Raw genomic sequence first — 21,525 nt, forward strand, 5'->3', positions numbered from 1 at the left:
TTTTTTTCTGTAGGACTCTGAGGCAGTTTATCATTTGCGTGCGAAATCCAACTAAAAAAACACTACAAATTATTATTAATCTTAGACAACAACATTTTTATTTAAGACACAAATTAAAGCTTTTCTTCACTTAACACAGATTTCACCTCCAGGTCAACAAAATATTCTTTTTTTTTTTTTGGTTTGTTTTTAAATATAAAAATTCTTCACTTGGCACACAAAAAAGCAATAGGTTTTTAAGGCAAATGTGCAGGCAGCAAAAGCTCAGGCATATCCAACACTGTGCAGGTAGGAAGTGATTCGTTTTTTGTTTTTTTTTAACCATCCAGGAAAACTCATGGTGGAAACACAATGTGCACTCAGTTAGCAGGAACACCGTTTTGCAGAGTTTCATTCCAAAATGTAATGTGGTATCTGCCATTTTTTTTGTAAATGTGATACCAGCCTACTCTGATAAAATGATTGCCAGAGTGATCGTAAAACATATTACAGAATATTATATTAGTTATTAGCCATTCAAAACACCTTAGCTTACAAAACAGTGAAGAGTTTGGGTCACAGTGGAGAGCATTATGGAATAAAACCCTTGTTTTCTCCCTGCAAAGAGTATTTGCTGGTACTCTTTGCCATGTTTAAGTCCCTGAGAAAAACACTGATCATTCATGCAGCGATGTGGTCGACCAGAAACACAGTGCAAAGCTTGTTCACAGACCTCGGTCAAACGCTATTTGCAGGCTTCTCTTGATTCTTTTGTTGTTTTAAACCTCTTGGAGCAGCAGATTGGGGGGATTTTACTGCATCAGGACACATGAAACAGTGGAGGGTAAGTCGTTGTGCACAGAAAAGTAAACTAACTTGACTAATTATCTCTCTCTGTGTTGCCCCTGGCTGTGAAACCCCACCCACCAGGTGCTCCAGGTGCGTTAAAACAAACATTCAGAATTATTTGTGGGCACTATTTGATGCAAGTCTGCTTGTTAAGATAGAAAATGCTGACAGATGGCTCCCTTTGTTTTGAAAATCAGGCAGTGGTAACAATCCTGGAAGAGGAAACAGTCAGTGACGCATGCTTTTGTAATACACTTGATGATAAAAAAAAAAAACATCCTAACTTGTGAAAAAGAGATATTCAAAACACTGGCAAATCATTTACATCATCCCATATCACAAAAAAAAACATCAAAAACAATAATAATAATGTCATTGATTTAAATTATAAATATCTAGCTTTGCTACGACTCCCATCCATTCAGGTTAAGGTTATCTCTGCTCCTTGAATCCAGCTGATTACAAAGGAGATCATGAAGAGGAGAGTTTATCTTCTGCTTCAAGTATTTTTTAAAAATGTGCTTCATCATGAAATGAACGAGCTATCCTCATCCCCGTCCTTATTTGGACCGGGGTCGCTAAGGCAGCGTGATAGTTTCAGCTGGTCTTGCTCTTCCTGGCTCTCCTGCAGTTCAGGGCCCCGTCTGGGTGGATCTGGGCTCCTCTGATTGGCCCTCTGGGACGACTCATCCAGCAGGCTGACGGCATCAGGAGAGCTGAGATTTGGCTGAGTGGCACGACGGCCGCTGACGGCTCTGGAGTCACCGTCATCAGCGAGGTAAACCTGGTGGTCTGAGAAACAAAACTCAAATCAGCTCTTGTTCATGTTGAAGATAGATTTTTGAAATAGCGAGGTTTACTTTGGGCTGTTACGGTGCTCCTGCTTCTGGGTGCTCTGTGTCATTACAATCAAAATAGGGTCGCACTCAAATGGTGAGATGATGAAGACTTTTTAATCTCTTGTCACAACAGGCAGGGAGCAAACAACATCAGTTCTCATTAAACCTTCTCAGCTGTCTAATATAAATAGACGGCTATAGACCCTATAATACTAAGGTTTTCTTGTTGTCACAGTAACAGAGGTGTTCATTCACTTCTATGTTTGGCACTGAGCTCATAGTTAGTGCTGCTGTTGGCCTGCGCTGCATTTTATTGAGAGGTGTTTCCACTATTCTGTCCCTCCTCATTGTATATGCATACAGAGGACAAAAAATTAGAAACACCTCTCATTATAATGAGAGGTGTAGAATACCTCTGCAAACTACAACCTCAATAATAAACACAGAATTAAATTTACACATTCTCCACACAAACTGAATAATATAAACCTTGTTAAAAGGCCAAATTTATGGCAGAGCTGCTGCATTGAACTGCATTAGATTGTACAGGTGGACACAGATCCCACAATGCACATAAAAAACAATTTCACATAAATATAAAAATACATAAAAGCAACACAAAGGAGGCATGCAGGCCTGCCATGTCTGAGAGGGTGACTGCACACGTCAACAGTAGTGTAGCGCCCCCTGCTGGTTTTGTTTTCATAGTGATTCATAGTTTATCAACACTTCTTTCCTCTGAGAAAATCTGCCTGAGCCTCTGATGTAAGAACCGATGATACATGACAGCTAAACAGGATGTTGTACATTTGGATGCTGAGACAGCGACAGAGATTAAGAACTCTATATTTGCTTGAGCTGACCTAATCTATACGGACTGTAACTTTTACCGAACCTGATTCAAAGCGGACTTTCCTCACTGGTGGTGCTTCCTGGCGGTTGGCAGGGACTGTGAGATAGTGGCTCATCTGTGAACGATGAAAGATTAAAAAGCATATCAGTAAGCACCTTAAAAATCACATAGAGTAAGTGAAGTCAAAATATATTTGAATTTTAGATGTTTAGCGAATGCTCTTATCCGAACTGATTTACAGTGAATGATCTGCCTCAGCTTAAATTTCTATGTCAACCTTTCAAGCTACAAAAAGTAAGTGCCAAGGTCAAGGTCTCTATGAAAAACTCAATTTCTTATTTCTGTATTTATTATTGTAATATATTTGTAGGATTAATGCACATATATATACCTACATATCATATACTTCAACAAATTTCTAATGCACATTTTTCTATTTCTTATTTATTTTGCTATTTCTTATAACTTCACTTATCTTATAATATCTTCTTCTCTTGAGAATTTGAACAATTTCCCTTCAGGGATCAATAAAGTATTTCTGACTCTGATTCTGAAGTTCACTCGGTTTCTACACCTCATGCGCTCACAGAAGTTGGAATCAGAATCGAGGTGAAAACATACCCTCCTCTCCATCTCCACCCGCTGCTTCCTGAAGCGAACCTCACTCATGTTGTCCTCAAACGGGTCGATCATCAGGTCGTGTCTGCTGTAGGAGCGGAGCTGAGGACAGAGAGGAGCACAACGATGAGGCCGTGTGACAGGCGAGCTTTAAGAAGAGTTTCAGAAAAGATATTTGAACAGTGCAACGTTCCTTTGATGGAAAACTTGTTTCAAAGAATCGGCACTCTCCTAATGTGATTAACACCACCCAGCTGGTACTTCAAACATCTTAAACAAACGCTCCAGATGTATTTGCAAGTGTTATCTGACCAAGCTGAGAGATGCACATTTCTGGAAGCTAACTATGCACATGTGATGAAGCTGCTGAGGATCAATGCCATCATCTAAAACTGCAAGATGCATCACACGCGGCAGCCAAAACTGACCCAAAACAGCCCTGTTCATCATCACAATGAACTACAGAGTGCAGGTATTCACTGCTGTTATAGTTTGCTGTGATAACAGTGGTGTGGTGGGCAAGAAGGCAAAAAAGAGCTTTGGCTGAAGAATCTTTCCATGTGTCTATCTGGTGTCTCCCTGTTGTTTTTGCTGTAATCCTCCACGTTTTGTTTTGTCCTGACAGAGATGCGAGCGTGCTCAGTGAGAAAAAACATGAATTCTGAGCATCATTCAGCGTCACATCAGCAGGAATTAGATTTGTATTTGACTTGGGGTCACATATGAAAGCAGCCCAAATCAGAGCTGAAAAATCCAGATTAAAATATGTTTGTTGCTGTCTGTGTCACATTTTAGGAAAAAAAAAAAACTGTTTGTCTCTCCTACCCGCTGCCTGGTCTTCTGCAGGTTGGCTCGCAGAAGCTTCCTGATCTCCTCCTCTCGGCCTTTGGAGATCCTCGGTATGATCCGGCCTCTGGGCTGCGCTCTTGGCTGGATGTTCCTGTGGAGACACACATCCCAAAGCGTCACAGTTAAATCACAGAAGAAACAACTTGGGCTGGGCAATATATCGATATTATATCAATACTGTGATATAAGACTGTGTATTGTCTGGGATTTTGGATATCAAAATATAGTGAAGTTAAAAAGCAAAAGAAAAAGCAGTATTATTATTATTTTAATATTTAGCATGGTGAAATAGTACTTCTTTCTGTTGAACGTCCATTCTTATGAGCTACTTTATTTGTTCCGATTGCGAAAATGTGACTTTGTTCTTTGTGTCTATTACAGGCCACTGTAATAGACAGGAGGGCAGTTTGCGTCTGTGTGTCTGTACTCACTGCATGGAGACGGAGGACAGAGTGGACGGCAGCTTGGCCGCGCTGCCGCTCTCCACCAGCATGATGGCCTGCTTCATCTCCAGCTTGTTGTAGAAGGAGATGAGCTGGGGCTCGGTGGAGCGCTCGCCTGCGATCAGCCACTTCTTCACGTAAGCCTTGTTGAAGCGGTTCAGCCTGGTGACGGGACAAAACGGCTCAGGGTTACTCCCAAAGACATTTCTGCTTCACTTAATACTAACTACACGCTGTCGAAAGCCACAGAAAGATGAAGAAGTGAAGACGATGAGCACATAAAAAAGACGAGGGGGAAGACTGCAACTGATAACATTGACAAAGAGTCTGAGAAGTTAGGTGGTGGAGCCGTTTGATACCGCTGAAGGTAGAGGAAGATCCTGCATAAATTAACTTCCTCTTGTTTTTTCTTTTTCATGTGTACTTCAAAACCACATGATCCACTGTGTAAATACGACAGCTCCAGAGTGGCTGTAGGCTTAATTTTTTCACAGTGACGGAGCCAGGCTAATGACTCCCATCGACTTTAAGTGTTTATGCTAAGCTAACACAAAATGCTACCCATAGGACCCAAAACAGTGGATGTGCAGAGGTGAAAATGGTATCGAACATCTTGTCTCAGTCTGAGTGAACTGGAAAATGTTTTTTTTTTTTGTTTTTTTTTGCCAAAAACGTTGGTGCCTTCTTTTACGTCCTGCCTAAAACATTCTGTTTTAACTAGAAATAATGAATTAAGCAAGACATCAGCGAAAAGCCAGTTCCTGGTGACTTTGATATCTGATAGTGAAGGATAAAGTTGACAGTGTGCAGGATGCCGTACTTGTCCTTCCAGTGGTGATGTCCGTAATGACCGCAGACATCTTCAATTCCCGTGAGCAGATGGTCCAGGAACTGAGGGAAAAAGGTTTTCAGAATCAGTTATTTTTGCACAAGTTGCATCTTCATTATCAACAATAAGGGGGTGGAACAATTAAACAATAATACAATATATTACAATGCTTCCTCTTGTGAGAAAATAATGCCTTTAGGGAATTTAACTGGAAGTGTTCTGTCATGTTCATGTTGCATTCACTGTGCACATCAAAACACTGACAAATATAACTGATTCCTGCTTACTGATATTTTTTTTTACTTTCCAGGGTATTTTTTCTTGTTCAGTGATGTATCATGGCTGATTATCTTACAATATATGTTGCATATCGCAGAAGTGCCTGTATTGTCACATTGTTGTCGTGATAGTATCGTATATAGTATATATGATAGTATATATGAGTTATCTTGTGATTCCCACCCCTGATCAACAGTTTAAGTATAAAAAAATATGAACACAAGTTTGATCTTGACCTTGTATGTCTTATAAAACAGACTGTGTTTTGTCTTTTCAATACACAAAGCAGATAATGAACCAATCAAATCAGATAAAATAAAGGGAGGCTGTTTACGCCGTGGCCTCACCTGTGTGTGGATCTCCTCATTGATCGAGCGCTTGCTCTCCTTCTTCTTCTTCACTGCCAGGAGGTCAACCAGAGGCTTGATGGTCATGCCCTGAAATCAGAAACAGGAAAACAAAGAAAAAAAATCACAAAAACAACTCATGTCAACACACACATGAGAGTGTGTGCACAGGAAAAAACACACACAGGCCACATTTGGGCCAAACAGAGTTCACAAATAACTTCTGTGGTTTGTTTTGACCTAAAATGTGACAGATGAGCTGAGTTTGCTGTCAAGTTTTACTGGTGCTGAAAAAGGCCGCAGATTGCTTTCTTCCCCTTTAAAAAAAAAAAAAAAAAAAAAAAAAAAAGATAACAAATGATCTGCATGTATTATATTGCTGATGTTAAAGATGACAAACATTTTCAGGAATATTATTTGAAAAGTAGGTGCTGATAGAGGTTCATAAAGATCATCAGCTGCTTTATGCCCCTTAGTTTTAAATATAATGTCACCCAGGAGGACATTTGAAAAAGTAGGATTGAATTAGCCAGATAACTTAAAACGATTTTCTGAAATCTGAAATATATGAAATTTTGCTTATTATTAGCAGCATCATCAGAATGAATGAACCGCTGATATTCTTAAACCATCAAGTTTTGTTTTTACAGTTTCAAATCTCCAGGACAGACGCAGCACCTACTTCACTTTCTACAAGACACGCCCCGGGTCTCGTAGGCACCTGCGACGCCGGCGTGCTCTCACCTGCACGAAGACGGTGAAGAAGATGACGGTGATGATGGCTGTGAGGAACATGTCCTTCATTTTGTCGTTAGTCAGCAGGAACCCGAGCGAGAAAGCGATGGCCCCTCGCAGGCCACCGTAGGCCACGATGAACTGCTCCTTCTTCGTCAGCTTTACGATACGGAATTTGTTTATGATGTACGTGAGACCAACCACTCCTGAAAACACAAAAGATAGGACAAATTCAACATAATCATGAAATAAAATCAACTTTTAAAACAAAGACTTGTGCTGTTAGCTTCATGAATGTACAAGGGTCATTCCATGTCATTTCACCAAATTTTCAGGACATCCCACGCACTTGGATCTCAAAAAATTCTGGAAAATTCACCAGTTGTTCCTTATTTATCCAATAGGCACACTGTAAAAATTACACGATTGATTGATTGACTGACAGTAAAGTGCCCATTCTGTGTGACATTTTACGATTTTTAAAATTTTGAAGATAATCACACCAAAATAGTTTCAATTTGTAGAGTAGTCAATTTTATGCATATTTAATGTATGGTGAAATTCAGAATGAGTACTTTACTGTGGAAATAGCCATTTGGAAGCGAAAACCCGAACTGTATGAATGTGCAGCTTAAGAGATTTGCCCCATGTTTGGGAATAAAAAAAAAATGAAGAACTAGCATAAAGAAAAATTGTTTTATATCCCAAGAAAGAGTAAGCTTTGAACTTTAAATTAAAACAGAGATCAGATTTTTAAGACATTCCCACATGCAGTAGTGGGCCAATGAAAATCTGACATGAAAACTTTTTTTTGGATTTCGAGAAGCTGCCATCCAAAAACCAATGCATATATCTAACTAACCATTAATGCTTTGAACAGTCCATGTATGTATCTCAAAGCTCTGAAAAAATCAAGAAGATGGGGCATATACAAAGTTGTTTTCTGAAGGCCCAAACATGGTCGATCACAAAACCCGTGTAATTTTTTTTTCCATTTTTGAGGGGCTGGCATGCCTACCAGTTATGATGTATGACAGATGTTTTTGTATATTCTGAGAGAGTAGATGGAGGTTTATTATCGTACCAAATTTCAGTTTCCTATGTGGTGTAGTTCCTGAGATACTGACACCTGAAAATGGAGGAAAAATAAGGATGCGCGAAAATTGCACCAAAATCGACACATAGCAGCCTCACTTAATTGGCCGTATCTGAAAAAGTATCCATCCAAGAAAACTAAAATTTTACAGTGTGCCTACTGGATAAATAAGGAACAACTGGTGAATTTTTCAGAATTTTTGGAGACCCAAGTGCGTGGGCCATTTGTTGAAATGACACGGAATGACCCACAAGTAAGGCCATGTAATATTACTCTACATAACAGAAAGGACACTGCAGGCTCAGACAGCAGAGATAACACACTCGTCGAACATGTGGGCTCCTCACCCAGCATTCTGGACACGAAGCAGAGGATGACGGTGAGAACGACGAAGGTCCAGTTCCAGGAGTGAGGCCCTGCCACCGTGGAGACGCCCAGGAAGATGAAGATGAGCGTTTCGCTCACGCTGCTCCACATCTTCAGGAAGTATTTGATGGTGGTGTAGGACTTGTGGGATATGTTGGCCTCCACATACGGCCGCATCATCACGCCACACGCTATTAACCTGCAGAAAACGGGCCAGGCATTAATCATCATCTCCACACAGGGCATAGGGCAGACCTGATTAAAAACACTCTGCGGGGTTTAAAGCTGTATAAGGCATGAGTCTGATGTAAAAAAATGTACATACAATCATCTGCATGATTCAACAGCATGACTGTCTCTCTTATTCATGTGCCGGAAATTCACAGTGTTTGTCTGACATGTACAACAGGATGAAAATCATTTCTACCGAAAGAAAGTGAGGAATAAAAACTAAATTCATCCTAAATTCATCCAGAGGAAGCTTGACTCACCACCGTTACATAATTTCCCTGGTATGAGGAAGACCCACCCTGGTTGAAATGTCACATTTACTACAGTGTTATGGATGAGGCTTGCAGTATGAGTTCCTTTTTGCCTTTTCTCTCTCTCCATCCTTTAACTGTTATAAAGCGTTATAGGCCTGCCAGGTTCATAAGCATGAGCGTGCTGCGTGCAGTTCACTAAAACGATATTGTGTGCTTACAAAACTAAAAAATAAAAAAAAAAACATTCAGAAAATATCTTTAGTCTTTGTCAGTTTGGTCGACCCACATGAGGAGGCGTCGGTGCTGCTGTTTATTGAGACTGGGATGTCAAGAGCTGCCTTCACAAAGTGTTGGGTTTGGATTGGAAAACCTATTCTGAACTTCTTAAATCCAGACCCTAACAAACACCCCCATATCCTAAAAATAAATAAATGAATGCAACTAATACTGAAGTTAATGAAAACCAAACTAAGACTAAACATTTTTAAAACAATAAAAACTAAACTGAAACAAGCAAACCCACTCTGGAAACTAAACTGAACTAAAAACAAAAAGTAAAAAACAAAATAAAATAAAAACGAATGAAAAATACAAACCTATAATAACTCTGGGTCTGACTGAAACAAGCAGCCATTTAGTTTTCATTTCACAAAAATCACATCGTCTACACAAGAGTGTATCAAACATACAGTGAGGACGCGGATCGGCCTCTACTCACGACATGATGCCTGACAGGTGGAAGACCTCGGCAGAGAGGTAGGCCATGTAGCTGTACAGGAAGACGAAGAGCGGCTCGATCACTCGGGTGTGGGAGGTGAAGCGGGACGTGAAGGCGCCCAGGATGCCGTAGATGGCTCCCACCAAGATGCCGCCCAGCGACACCACGAAGAAACACACGACGCCGAGGAAGGCGTCGGCCACAGTCACCGTCCCGATGTGGGCGAACTCCTCGAACAGGTGGTACAGGACCTGCAGGGGCAGCAGAGCTCATCAAACTGAAACGGCTCTTAGTGTTTACAGTGTTAAGTAGGTAACATTCAGTCTGCAGTCAAACGCCAGGGCACTCTGGCTCACTGCTTACTATGTGTTACTTTTAATATTTAGAATGTGGTAACTGAACCTTGTTTCATCCTTTCACTCACTCTAAGTAACACAGTGACTAAAATGTGAAATGTAATGCCAATGAGACAATTCTTGTACAAATGTTACACAAAATGCACTTATTATTCCTTCTACTACTATCATTATTATTATTAGTAGTGGAAATAATAGTACCAGTAGCAGCAGTATCCAGCTTTTGAAATTAATATGCTTCTCCATATTTTTATTTAGCTTTTAATAGACTTCAGCTGGGATATAAGTACAGTAGCTACTTAAATAGAAACTCTCGTCTAGTAAACACCCAAACATGGGCAAGGCTGCATTCCAACTGGCTATTTGTTTCTTTCTTTAATCTCTGGCGCAATGTCCTCCCTGCACCAGAAAAAATATTCCTCTTATTGATTTAGTTTCTCCTAAACAACCATGTTCCCTCTGTGTGGACTGATCCGGCCACATCATGAAGCATGCATCATTATTTGGCGTGCAGGTCTACAGTGTGATAACCTTACATATTCGTGCATTTGTGTCATTCATGCGTGTGTTTGCATGCATGCATCTGCACAAACACCAAGTGCCCTTTATTAAGAGTGACGCCCTCTAACTTTCAGCCACATCTCATCATTAACAGCCTCTGCTGGCTCAGAGGAAAGAGCATGTGGTTAATAGAAAATTGATTATGGCTCGCTCTGTAGCAACACTGCCTCGCTGTAAAAAGGAGTGACTGGTCGACGATTAGTCTGCACAAACACTGAATTTAGACAGACATGTAGCCAAGAAAGGGGAAAAAAACAGGCATATAGAGCCAGCTAGGACTTAAAAGGGGAAAATGTCAAATAAATCAAAGAGACAGTTTTGTTTTAGGCCCATAACATCTGCAACCTTTTGTCCACCGCTGCACCAAATGTTCTGTTTTCTGTTATATGGCTCTGATTTAGAGCGTTTTCACATTTGGCCCACTTCAGCCTCTCAGTTGAACCTCGACTCAGGGATTATTTTTATCATGACCTCGGGGGCAGTGGTCTGAGTGTGGTTCATTTACAGTTCTGATTGATTTGTGCATCGTGAGCACAAAGCGGTCCCAGTGCATTTAACGTTTTTTTCAGCTGAGTTTGTATGCTTTATTTCCTTTTATTTCAGTACATGAATAGTCAGAACACGTACAGCTCAGATCATATACCTGTAAAAAGAATTGGTTCCTCTACACGACTACATGTGAAAGCATCCTGAGACAAGTACAGGAACATTTTGGTGGATGGACATACAGTAAACAGAAACAACACACACACACGTACACACACACCACATCTCTCTGTCAGTCTTCTGTCACTCACCACAGTGACGGCGTCATTGAGCAGTGACTCCCCAAACACCAGGATGTGCAGCAGCTCGTTGATGTGGATCTCCTCGAACATGGCCAGGACGGCCACGGGATCCACGGCTGAGATGATGGCGCCGAACAGCAGGCAGGACAGCAGGTCCACGCCGCCCAGCCCGGTTCCTTCAATCTGACACACGGCGTACATCATCCCCCCGATGAAGAAGGCGTTCCACAGGGTGCCCACCACAGCGAACACCAGGATGGTGCCCAGGTTCTCCGTGAAGGGCCTGATGGGCAGGAAGTAGCCGGCATCGAGGATGATGGGAGGCAGCAGGTAGAGGAAGAAGAGGGTTGAGTCGAGGATGGGGGGCTTCTCGCCAATGGCCTTGATGATCCCGCCCACCAGCAGGCCCACAAAGATCAGCAGACAGCTCTCCGGGACGACATGGGAGAGTCGGGGAATTATATGAAAACCTGTAGATGAGGAAAAAAGTGTTTCATTTATACTTTGCTGTAAAATCCAGATTGAAGATCCAAGCCTGACAAATCAGCCACTTTTATAGCAAGCGAGACAACATGCACAGAAACTGTTCTTGGTGATACTGGTGCAGGATCATATCCATAACGGATGTTGCTATATAAATAATACATACTGGTGCAAGGGCAGCGAGATCTCATATTCTCATATTCAGTGCAAGACGCAGACTATGCACTTCACTCTACATATACACATTCAAAATGCCATTTACTGTGTATATCAGAGCAGATATCAGGACTAACTACAAGATTAGATTAGATTTGATTAGATTATTGCCAGAGCATCTACAATTGCATCATGTGTCCAAAGACACTATTCATAGGCAACTACAAATACACATAAAATGGCATATTAAACTGACAGAATCCATAACCACAAATAGACAGCAAATAGACAGTTATACAAAATTGCACTTCAGTGTCCGTCTCAGATACCCCACCCTCCTCCTACTCCTCATCATCCCCGTTTTAACGCCTCGCTCAAATGTTTCTTCACTGCAACATCATCATGCCTTTAAAACAGTGTGTTTGTGTGCTGGTTGCAGCAATTACCCCCTTGCACTCTTATTTTCATTCATGAAAGCTCTCCATAACTGGCCCCAATTCACTTTAGTCTTCAAAATCTCTTATAAAAAGGGACCTTGACAGCATCAAAGTGGACAAACGGGATATCATTTTGTACAAAGGCAAAGACACATCAACTGTAAGAATGTATGGAGGGTTGAAATCCATCTGTGGACTAGGAATGTTAAAAGATCCCAGCTGGGACACAAGATGGATGCTTGATAATGGTTTGACTCTCATCAACAGAGCTCTTTCAGCTGTAATTAATTCTGCAGACTACAATTCATATAGGGCCTGTTTGTCAGATTCCTGGGGTCCGGGGCTTTTGCTGAGAATGTGTCTATAATGTTCTATGCAGTAGACATGTGCTTAGCCATCCTCGCCCCCTCCTTTCCATTTTGTGCCTGCACACTGAGGTCTTTGTTATCAAGCAGTGCACTAGGACAGGAAGTGAGCCCGGCCCTGAGAGTAAACAGCTGGACAAATAGATAAGCAGCCTGGGAGCTTCGTCCGTCTGCCTCAGCCAATGATAAACCACAGAATCATTCCCACGGCCAATTGCCATCATCTCGGCCCACTCTCTTGAAACATAACTCCCCTCAGCGAACAGACCATCCCTTTGACAGAATGTAATGTATGGAACCGACTCTGTGACACACCACACGCGGCGGGGAGGCTTGGCTGTGTCCGAGACTGTCCTATAACAGAAAAGTCACAGGTTCGACTCCCTGTGACAGGCATGAATCCTGCAGAAAAAACTTGGAGAAAAGCCACCAAGCTCACTCCTCCCTACAAGCCACCCACTCAATACCTGAGGAACTAAAACCTTTATGATGATTGTAATAAAGATACGCACTGAAGACATTTTACAGCTGAACGATAAACTTGACAATCGGCACCAACATCTGCTCACCTGTGACGCTCCACTCTCTCTGTTCTTTACAAAGACCTGGAAAAAACTACTTGGTGGTGCCATTGCTTTTAAGTGCTTTTTAATGCAAAGTGAACTGTCTCCATCCTCGCCTATAGGCCTGCTTGGAGATCTCTCCCTGCTTGAACTGCCACCCAAATGCCAACACACTATTCGGACGCCTTATAAACTGTCCAAAAAACCCTATTAGTTAACCAGAAGAGCCGAAATGGTGTCTTCATATCTCAGTGGTTGCATCTGTTAATAAAACATATCTCAGTGGAAAGGTCAATTGCCATATAAAAGCATAAAGATGACTCATTTATGAAGCACGGGCTCCATTTATTTAATATATTACCTCTAGTCAAGATGTGCGGCTCCTTGCTGTTAGGAGTTATTACTGTTTTTACTACTGTAGTGAACTTCTATGCCGGATTAACTGGTTGCATTATGATTGTTGTTTGTATCTCTGTGTTGGTTTGTTGCTCATTTAACTTGCGTGTGTAAAAAAGTGTCAAAAACCTGTCTCTTTCTGCATTTGGGGCAACATTTACACCAACACAAAAATATCTGTGAGCCCATACCTACCGATATTATCATCTGTTCTGCTCTGGGTAGAAATGAACAGTTAATTAGGTGTAAAATGGCACTGTAAAAACCTACTGACTTTCAATGACTCAGAGATAAAACACAAGGGAATGGCACATGGGAGTACAGACATTTGATGTGTTTTATCCTTTTAACTGGTGAACTTGAGCATCCTTTGGCCGGTCATGCTTTGTTTGGTCCCAGCTGGAGTCCAGTTACACTCTAATCCCTAAAATGTGCATCTATTCCTGGCAAACAGAGGCCACATCTCTCTGGTGGGAGCTGCACGATCAGGCCTGTCCTGAAATAAGTCTGGCGCTGGATCATAGCTGGACAGTTTATGGAAACATGATTAACCGGGGGAGGAGGGGGGGGTATCACGCCCCCAATCATGTACCCATGTGACACAAACTGACATCCGCCGCTGTTTAATCAATCATTTTTTTGGTAGCAGGGAGTTTATGATGGTTATTATTCTGCATGTGGCGGTGAAGGGGTTTAAGCAACAGAAATGAGACAAAATAAAGCGCTCACCAAGTTTCATCAGCAGGGCGAGGAGGATCCAGAGCGAGATCTCAAACGGCGTCCTGACGTGCTCGTAGTTGAACGACAGGACGGGGAAAGCCTTTTTATGATGAGTGGTATTAGATCTGTGGTGCGGGTCCTCCTCTCTGGCCGGGTTGGGCTCTTTAGATGTCCCGTTGGAAATGTCACGACTTGCAGAGGCGGCGGCGGCGAAAACGAGCAACAAGACGAACCCAACGACGCGCAGACAGAAACTTGCTCGGCCAGAGCGGACCGAAGAGGAGCCGAGGAGCTCAGCCATTTTTTCAGATGCTCTGACAGGTAGACTCAAAGCTGGGCGAAATTATCCTCCCTGTGATCAGCTCGAGATCCGATGAAGAGGAAGACAGTGCGGGAAGTGATGACGGTGCGCCATGAAGAGGCGCGCACTTTTACGCACAGACTCGTGAAATTACGCACCATATCTTAAGTATAAAACAGACGCCAGGTTATTTGCGTGGGCGATCAAATAGAAATTCATGCCGTTATTGATTCTCGGCTCCCGATGACACCGCCTCTCTTGCGTGCGTTTGTCTCGTATTTGATTTAAAGCGCCTGTCCGTTTAGCCGGATACCTGGCTCGTCCAGACGTGCCGCTACTTTCTCACCGAGCGTCACCATCCAGCGGAGAGAGGCGAACTGAGAGAAGCTCCTCGGATCCTCCACTTCAGACAGGCGTCAAAGATTCAACCGGCGATAAAGTGACATCTGCTGGAGTGGAGGAGCGACTACCAGGCTGCTCCGCCTCAACACACACACACACACACACACACACACACACACACACACACACACACACACACACACACCTATTCAAAATGTTCCATAGATGTATGGAGGTACTGACTGTAAAAATGCTGCAGTGTGGAAAAGCCTGCTTTCAGACAGTTAAATTATTTATGCGTTAACCTGTACCAAGTATTTTCAGTGCTATAGCTCTAACTGTTGGCCATAGTTTCCGCTCTAACATGCATCCGATTTGATGTTCAGCATGTAGAAGCTTATTCTCCAAAGTAATGACTAATAATTACAAGTGTCAGATAAATGAAGTGCAGTGAAAAGTAAAATGTTTCCCTCTGAGATGTGGTGCAGGGAAAGTGTAAAATTCCACAATGCCTCAATTTGCACTCAAGCACAGTTGTCAAATATACTTAGTTACTTTCAGTGTCTGCACACACACATGCTCGCTTAATCAGGCATGATGACAGTGGTGTGTGTCACTAGGCGGGTGTGCATTCCCATATCCTGCAGTGACACTTCTGCCTGTCTGCTGATCTGATCTCTTTACATTCAGATGCATAAAACAGGGGATACTAATGTTGAACTGAAGTACAAGAACTGAAAAACAGAGTGTCTTATTCATGAAGAAAGTGATTTGGAAGTGCATTAATTAACTATTCTGGTCTCCTCTGTCACCCAGATGATCTGATATAAATACAGTTTCGCTCCCAACAACCTATGGACCCTCCTTTCATGGGTCACTGGGTCAAATTGTTGTTTGAAATGGCTTCCAGTCACAGATTAGTTCAAAATAAAAGACCCGTTCACAGTTCACACATCCTCGGTGCTGTCTGCTGTAAACCCTGTTTGTCCCCGTCTGTATTAGTAAAACCAACAGTCACCACAAGAAGGATTACAATGTTTTATTAGACACTGTGCATTTTTAAACATGGCTGGTTCCCACAGCATCGAGCCTCCTCTGCTGTCTGCTGTCTGCCGGAGCTTCCTGAAGGAATATGGAGGCTAATGGACACACAAGTCTGCAGTCTGTTTACTAGCGTCACGTGCCTTTTACAGTAAAGTGGAGCAGTGGAAGCAGCAGATTAGTTGGGATGTAGAGACTGTCAAAGTGCCCTCGAGCAAGGCTCCAAACCGCCGTTTCTTTCATGAAATGCATATGCATCAGCAGCCATGCGTGTGGAGACAAATGCCACTCAGTGTAAGACTGATTAATTAAACCATCCTCTGGCCACTCTGTACATGTACCAGTGAGGTGCAGGGAAGACAAAGCCAAAGAGGAGCATGTGATTTGCCTCATGGCGTTTCACTCACATCAGAGCCTCACGGTGAAACCACTTTCATCAGTTTCTCCATACAGTCTGTGCAGCGGCCCGGCAATCTGACAGTGTCTGCCTCCACGGCGTTTTCCACATGGATAGAGCTTTAGACACATAGTAGTGTTTTAATGTTGCATCAATATGTCAGAACGTTAATATGCAGAAGTCTGTGCACAGATGACAACAACACAGGCATATTTACTTGAGAAATTAATGATTAGCGAATACATTGCATCAGATCAACAAATATGCCAGTGTGCAGACAAAGTAAATTATTCAACTGTCTTTTAGTGCCATTTCATTCATTAGAACCTATTGCCAACATCTAATTAAAGTTATAAATATAGGTGATGTAATTTAGTAAATTAGCTATGCACTGGTTAAAACAGCTTAGCAAGTAGTAAGAAATGAGAAAGTGAGTGATTTTTGCTCTGGCATGTAGTTTATAATCTGTACTAGAATGTGCAGTCTAATCCAAAACATTAAGGTGCTGAAGCACAACAAGGTAACCAATGCTATTAAGGTAAGTGAAATACATAAATGAATATTTGTGTGTACTTAATTTTGTTGTAAAAAGTTTGTCAGCATTGTAAGGGTTGCAGGTGAAATTTTAATGTTGAGGTGCTTGTTGGGAAGTGCTCTGATGTCTATTTTGCTGCAGTAAAAATACAATCATTAGTGAAATTTGTAGTCCACTTAAAGGTGTTTAAGAGTTTTCCATGTCAAATATGCAGAAAGTGGTCAAAACTTCAAGAAAGTATTATTTAGGGGTCTGAACAATGAGTCACACTGACATTTTCCTCAAACCATAGAACAAAAAACTTACATTTCCCTCCAATCAACAGTACAAATACAAATTCTCTCAACACCCTCCAACACACACTCTCTCCAACATACAAAAATACACAACCTCTCACACAACAACCTGTCGTCCAGCCTGCCTGTGCTGTGTTTTAGGTGAGGAGCCGGGCAGCCGTCTGGTGAATGTGCTGTAACCACGGTGACTCGACGCAGCTTGCACTCATCCTCATCATCTTCGTCTCCACCTCCATCTGTCTCTCTGCTCGTCCTCTCAGGCCGCCGGCTGCTTGAGAGGGACCCTGTCCGCCATCTGCCTGGCGCTGTACAGGGACACTCCTGTCCCCACCGTGGCCATCGTCATGGCGATGGGATTGATGAAGCTGCTTTGTGGCTGCATGCGGACCTCACCTGAGACCTGCCGCTGCAGAGAGGACAACACACACACACATACACACAATAGAATAGAATAGAATAGATCTTCATTGTCATTGTCACAAGTACAACAAAATTTAAAGTGCCCAGGCAGTCAGTGCATCATTCATTGAGTCTATGAAAATATAAAAGTATAATGTAAGTGCTGGAGTCACTAAAGGAGATCATAAGTTAAGTTAAATACAGATGAACAGACAGACACACAGTCACACCAATTTGATGAAGGTGCAATTAAAGCTGCAATATGCAATTTTAATCAGAATCAGAATCAGAATACTTTATTGATCCCCAGGGGGAAATTACTTTTTGTTACAATAACAACTCCCACTCAAAGTGTACAAGTAAAAAGAGCAAATAGTCAAGAAAAATAAATAAAGAAATATAAATATAAATATAAATATAAATATAAATATAAATATATAGAGAATAAAAAAATATGTACAAGTGCAAACATGGACATATTTTCACATATTTTTTATTTTCACTACATATTTTCACTTTAAAGTAACATAAAATAAATAGTAAATTATACCTTTACCCGTGCATATTTGTTTGTGATGTGCCTTTTACAAAAAGTGAGTAAAAGAAGTGCAGTTTTAAAACTATATAGAAGTATAAAAAGTGAACTTACTTTGTTGAACGATTAGTTTATTTCTAAGTATAGCGTTTCATCATTTGTTGATACTAAATTGGTCGTTTATTTAAAAGAATACTCCAACATTTTGGGCCAAATACCCTTTTCTAAGACTTATCCAGGCTGAGACGAGATGTGTGATACCATTTTCACCTCCAATGGTTCAGTTTCAATGGGTAGCATTTTGTGTTAGCTTAGCATATAGACTTGAAGTCTATGGGAGTCGTTAGCCTAGCTTGGTCAAAGTGAAAAAATAAACCTTACAGCAATTCTGAATCTTCCTCTACCTTCAGCAGGGCGTGGATCACTGTGATAGACCCCAAGATGTGTATCAAATCCCCAAAACAGTATTCCTTTAAGTTTATTTCAGTTTTTTTGAGTAACTTCTGGAGTCTTTCAAGTGCAAACTATTTGCGTAAAGTAAATCTCTCTAAGTTGCAAAGAGTAAAATATGTATTCAGAAAGTCTAAGTACAAGCCTGGCAATACTGTTCTCCCGAGTGCCTTTTGAAATGAAGACAAACTAAAAGTAAACACTGGAAGATTTGGGGGCAGAAAACATTTTCTTGTTGCTGTCTTAGCGAGGAAATTACTGAGAATGGATTTAAATATGTTTAGCAGCATGTGAGTATATGGTTCACTTGCAGACAGAGTAGATTTGAGAAGGCTCAGGCTTCACAGCGAACAGAGCAGCTCATTACAGATAAACAACAGTTGTAATCAACCTGCATGCAAACTGAAGCTGTGTGCAGTTTAACTGGACAGACAGCGATAAACATGTGAGACGATAAAGTGATGATGAGAGTGACGCAATCAGTCGAGGCAGGTTGTAGAAAGGATGTTACTCCATGACAGAGTTCGATTACTTAAAACCAGCGAGCAGCCACATGGTCAGCCAAAAGGTCATCTGATTGAAAAGAGCAGGATGTGGGAGCCACAGAGACTCGCAGCAGCAGCAGAAAAGTCACAAAGTTAAAAACGAAAGAGCAGCAGACAAACTCGGCTCGAAAACCTCTTCAGCACCTGTGGCAGAAGAGCCACCACTGAACAACAAACCTTTTCTGGGGCCAGTGATTCCTCCTACAAGAGTCTACAACAATTCATAAAATATGAAAGGGGTGGGGCTAAAAGTATAGTGGGTGGGGTTAAACCACACAAATTAAAAATGTGTGTTTGTCTATGTCTGTGTGTGTGTGTGTGTGTGTGTGTGTGTGTGTGTGTGTGTGTGTGTCTTGTTATGCACCTTTTTGTTATAAGCCACTCTCACTGTCACAGCTGCTTTTTGCCAGATGGTGTGAAAATAAACACACACTTTCACACACACATGCACACACACTTGCCCTCCATGTCAAATTTGAGCCTGCTTGGGTGGAAACTGCGAATGTGTAGTGAAATTTTTGTGGCTCAACCAAACAACTGACTGAGCGGCTGTCCGGCGGAGCGAGCAGCGGGGCCAAAAGACTGCAGGACTGCATTTCTCAGCCTCACAGTCCTGCAGATGTAAATACCAAGACCATGAATCACCGAATCTCTACCAGCTCTGCTTTTTGGTAGAAAATCCTGCAGCATCTTATGGACAATATTCAATGTGAGGTGGAGCCTGAAGCAGTCGCAGAAGTTATGTAACAACACAACCTCCTGAGACGAGCCTGGCAGCTCTCTATGAAATATTAATACACATGTTGTTCTGAGCTCAGTGCCATCATATAAAATAATTTCCCTTAAGTACTGTGTGATGCCGGATACTGATCCAAAATCATTATTTTTTATTAAGCACAATTAGGAAATTACATTCGGGCCTCTGCTTGAGTCTAAGATTTGGTCAAGTTTTCTCCATTAGGGATATATTTATATATAATGTGTGAAAACTATTAGATAAATCTGTGATAGAATTGAAGAAAAGTGATGCATACATCTTTTCAAGTTCAATAAGATATGGTGAAACTTAAAGTAAAATGTACCCGAATGGGAAGTTGAATTGTTGCTACACAGAATAAAATATGGATCATAAATGATAAGTTAAAGATTATAGGACTCTTGATCTCTGAATCAGTGCTGTCAAATTAAGAAGTGGCATCCATGCATCACCACCTGACACTGACCTGGAGGAGACGGAAATATCCGGGTGTCAGTCTTCCCAGTCTGATGATCATTTCTGCCGCTGCCACTTCTCAGACGAGCCGACAGCCGACCTGCAGAGGAGCAAATCTCCTGTCACTACCCAAAAGTTTTTATTGTGTTTAAGCTTAAGACTCAAGATTCTTACTAAAAAATCACTTTTCAACCTGCACATTTTTTCTAATGTGCATTCATTACTGATCAAGTTTAGTCAACATTTTTAGGTTAAAGAAAATGTATGTTTCACACTTTGTACTTTTTCCTGTAAAGATTGTCTGTAGATGATCAGTCAGCCTGCATTAGAGTGACCTACTTCCCTGGCAAAAAGACATTTTATTTTGAAATGCTGTGTCTAGGTAATGTCTTCAACAAAAATTAATTTGAAAACATAAAATGCTGTTTTTATATTAGTGTTGCTATTTTGTGCATCCGTCTATCTGACACCAGGGACAGGAATCAAAGTTTTATTTGACACACAATCCCTGGATGTAAACTTCTCTCACGCAAATAAGTTAAGAAAAAAAAAACTAATTTTCACAAAGTGTGCAGTGCTTCATCCCTTCAAATTGATAAACAGGTATTTTTAAAGTCCATAGTCTAAGCACAGCAGGAAAAACCTCCAATGATGCATCAAAGAATTTCTAAAACACCACTTGTCTTTCAAGAGACCATACTCCATCTCACTGTTCGGAGTTTATCCAACTTTAGGAAATTGAGCTGAAAAATCCAAAAGTAGCACCGGGGCTGCGTCCTCACCTTGATCAGCACGCAGACAGACACCGAGCAAAGTCCCAGGGCAGCTTGAACAAACAGCGGGATCCTGTTGTACTGAGGGAGCTCCTGTGTGCCTCTGCTCTTTTGTACAGTGTGCACATCCCGGTCCCATCCACAGGGCTCAATGGGCTCAGTGCGGCTGAACTCACAGCCACAGACAGCACAACACTCATGCAGACATACACACACACACACACACACACACACACACACACACACACACACACAGGGCATGAAAGCCCCGGCCTGTCAAAGATGATTTGGTCAACCAGCCAGCAAATGAGAGAGCACAGAGGGAGAAGAAGAAGAGGAAGAAGAGGAGCTTCTGTGCGGCATGTTGCACGCTCCAAGGGACATGTGTGTTAATGTGCTGCAGTCACTTATGTAACCTCAAACCAGAGGACACACACAGAGAGCTGCTTACACACCCAAAACCAACCGGACACACAGCTGTGATGTAGCCTGTGAACAGAGCATATTAATCTATACTGGACATATTTAAGACCATAGATTGTCTTTACATGCTTACAGGAACTCAGTGTTGTACTTATTTTGATGTTA

At 41.7% G+C, this 21,525-nt stretch overlaps 1 protein-coding gene and 1 long non-coding RNA gene across 2 annotated transcripts; both read right to left on the bottom strand.

Moving 5' to 3' along the window:
- Window positions 1-219: 219 nt before the first annotated feature.
- On the bottom strand, window positions 220-14,785 carry LOC115367446 (Na(+)/H(+) exchanger beta-like). Its single transcript, XM_030063209.1, has 12 exons — window positions 14,120-14,785; window positions 11,000-11,460; window positions 9,286-9,536; window positions 8,064-8,281; window positions 6,630-6,826; window positions 5,886-5,975; window positions 5,251-5,321; window positions 4,419-4,592; window positions 3,964-4,078; window positions 3,142-3,240; window positions 2,563-2,635; window positions 220-1,620 (listed from the first exon to the last, which is right to left on the bottom strand). Exons 1-12 carry the CDS (start codon window positions 14,409-14,411, stop codon window positions 1,355-1,357), a joined length of 2,307 nt encoding a protein of 768 aa, XP_029919069.1. The 5' UTR covers window positions 14,412-14,785; the 3' UTR covers window positions 220-1,354.
- A 992-nt stretch (window positions 14,786-15,777) lies between these two features.
- LOC115368379 (uncharacterized) lies at window positions 15,778-21,116 on the bottom strand. The gene is made up of 3 exons (XR_003929017.1): window positions 20,947-21,116; window positions 20,175-20,264; window positions 15,778-17,428 (listed from the first exon to the last, which is right to left on the bottom strand). It is a non-coding gene; the product is annotated as an uncharacterized LOC115368379 (long non-coding RNA).
- Window positions 21,117-21,525: the final 409 nt, after the last annotated feature.

The sequence above is a fragment of the Myripristis murdjan genome, chromosome 11 (genome assembly GCF_902150065.1).
Source record: "Myripristis murdjan chromosome 11, fMyrMur1.1, whole genome shotgun sequence".
Lineage (NCBI taxonomy): Eukaryota > Metazoa > Chordata > Actinopteri > Holocentriformes > Holocentridae > Myripristis > Myripristis murdjan.

Bases quoted from the DNA above. Each gene is read 5' to 3' on its own strand.
- LOC115367446 (XM_030063209.1), bottom strand. From the start codon at position 14,411: ATGGCTGAGCTCCTCGGCTCCTCTTCGGTCCGCTCTGGCCGAGCAAGT. The intron at 6,827-8,063 runs GTGAGGAGCCCA...TTGTGTTTTCAG, and splicing joins CTTCGTGTCCAGAATGCTGG to GAGTGGTTGGTCTCACGTAC. The intron at 4,079-4,418 runs GTGAGTACAGAC...GTGTCTCCACAG, and splicing joins CTGTCCTCCGTCTCCATGCA to GAACATCCAGCCAAGAGCGC.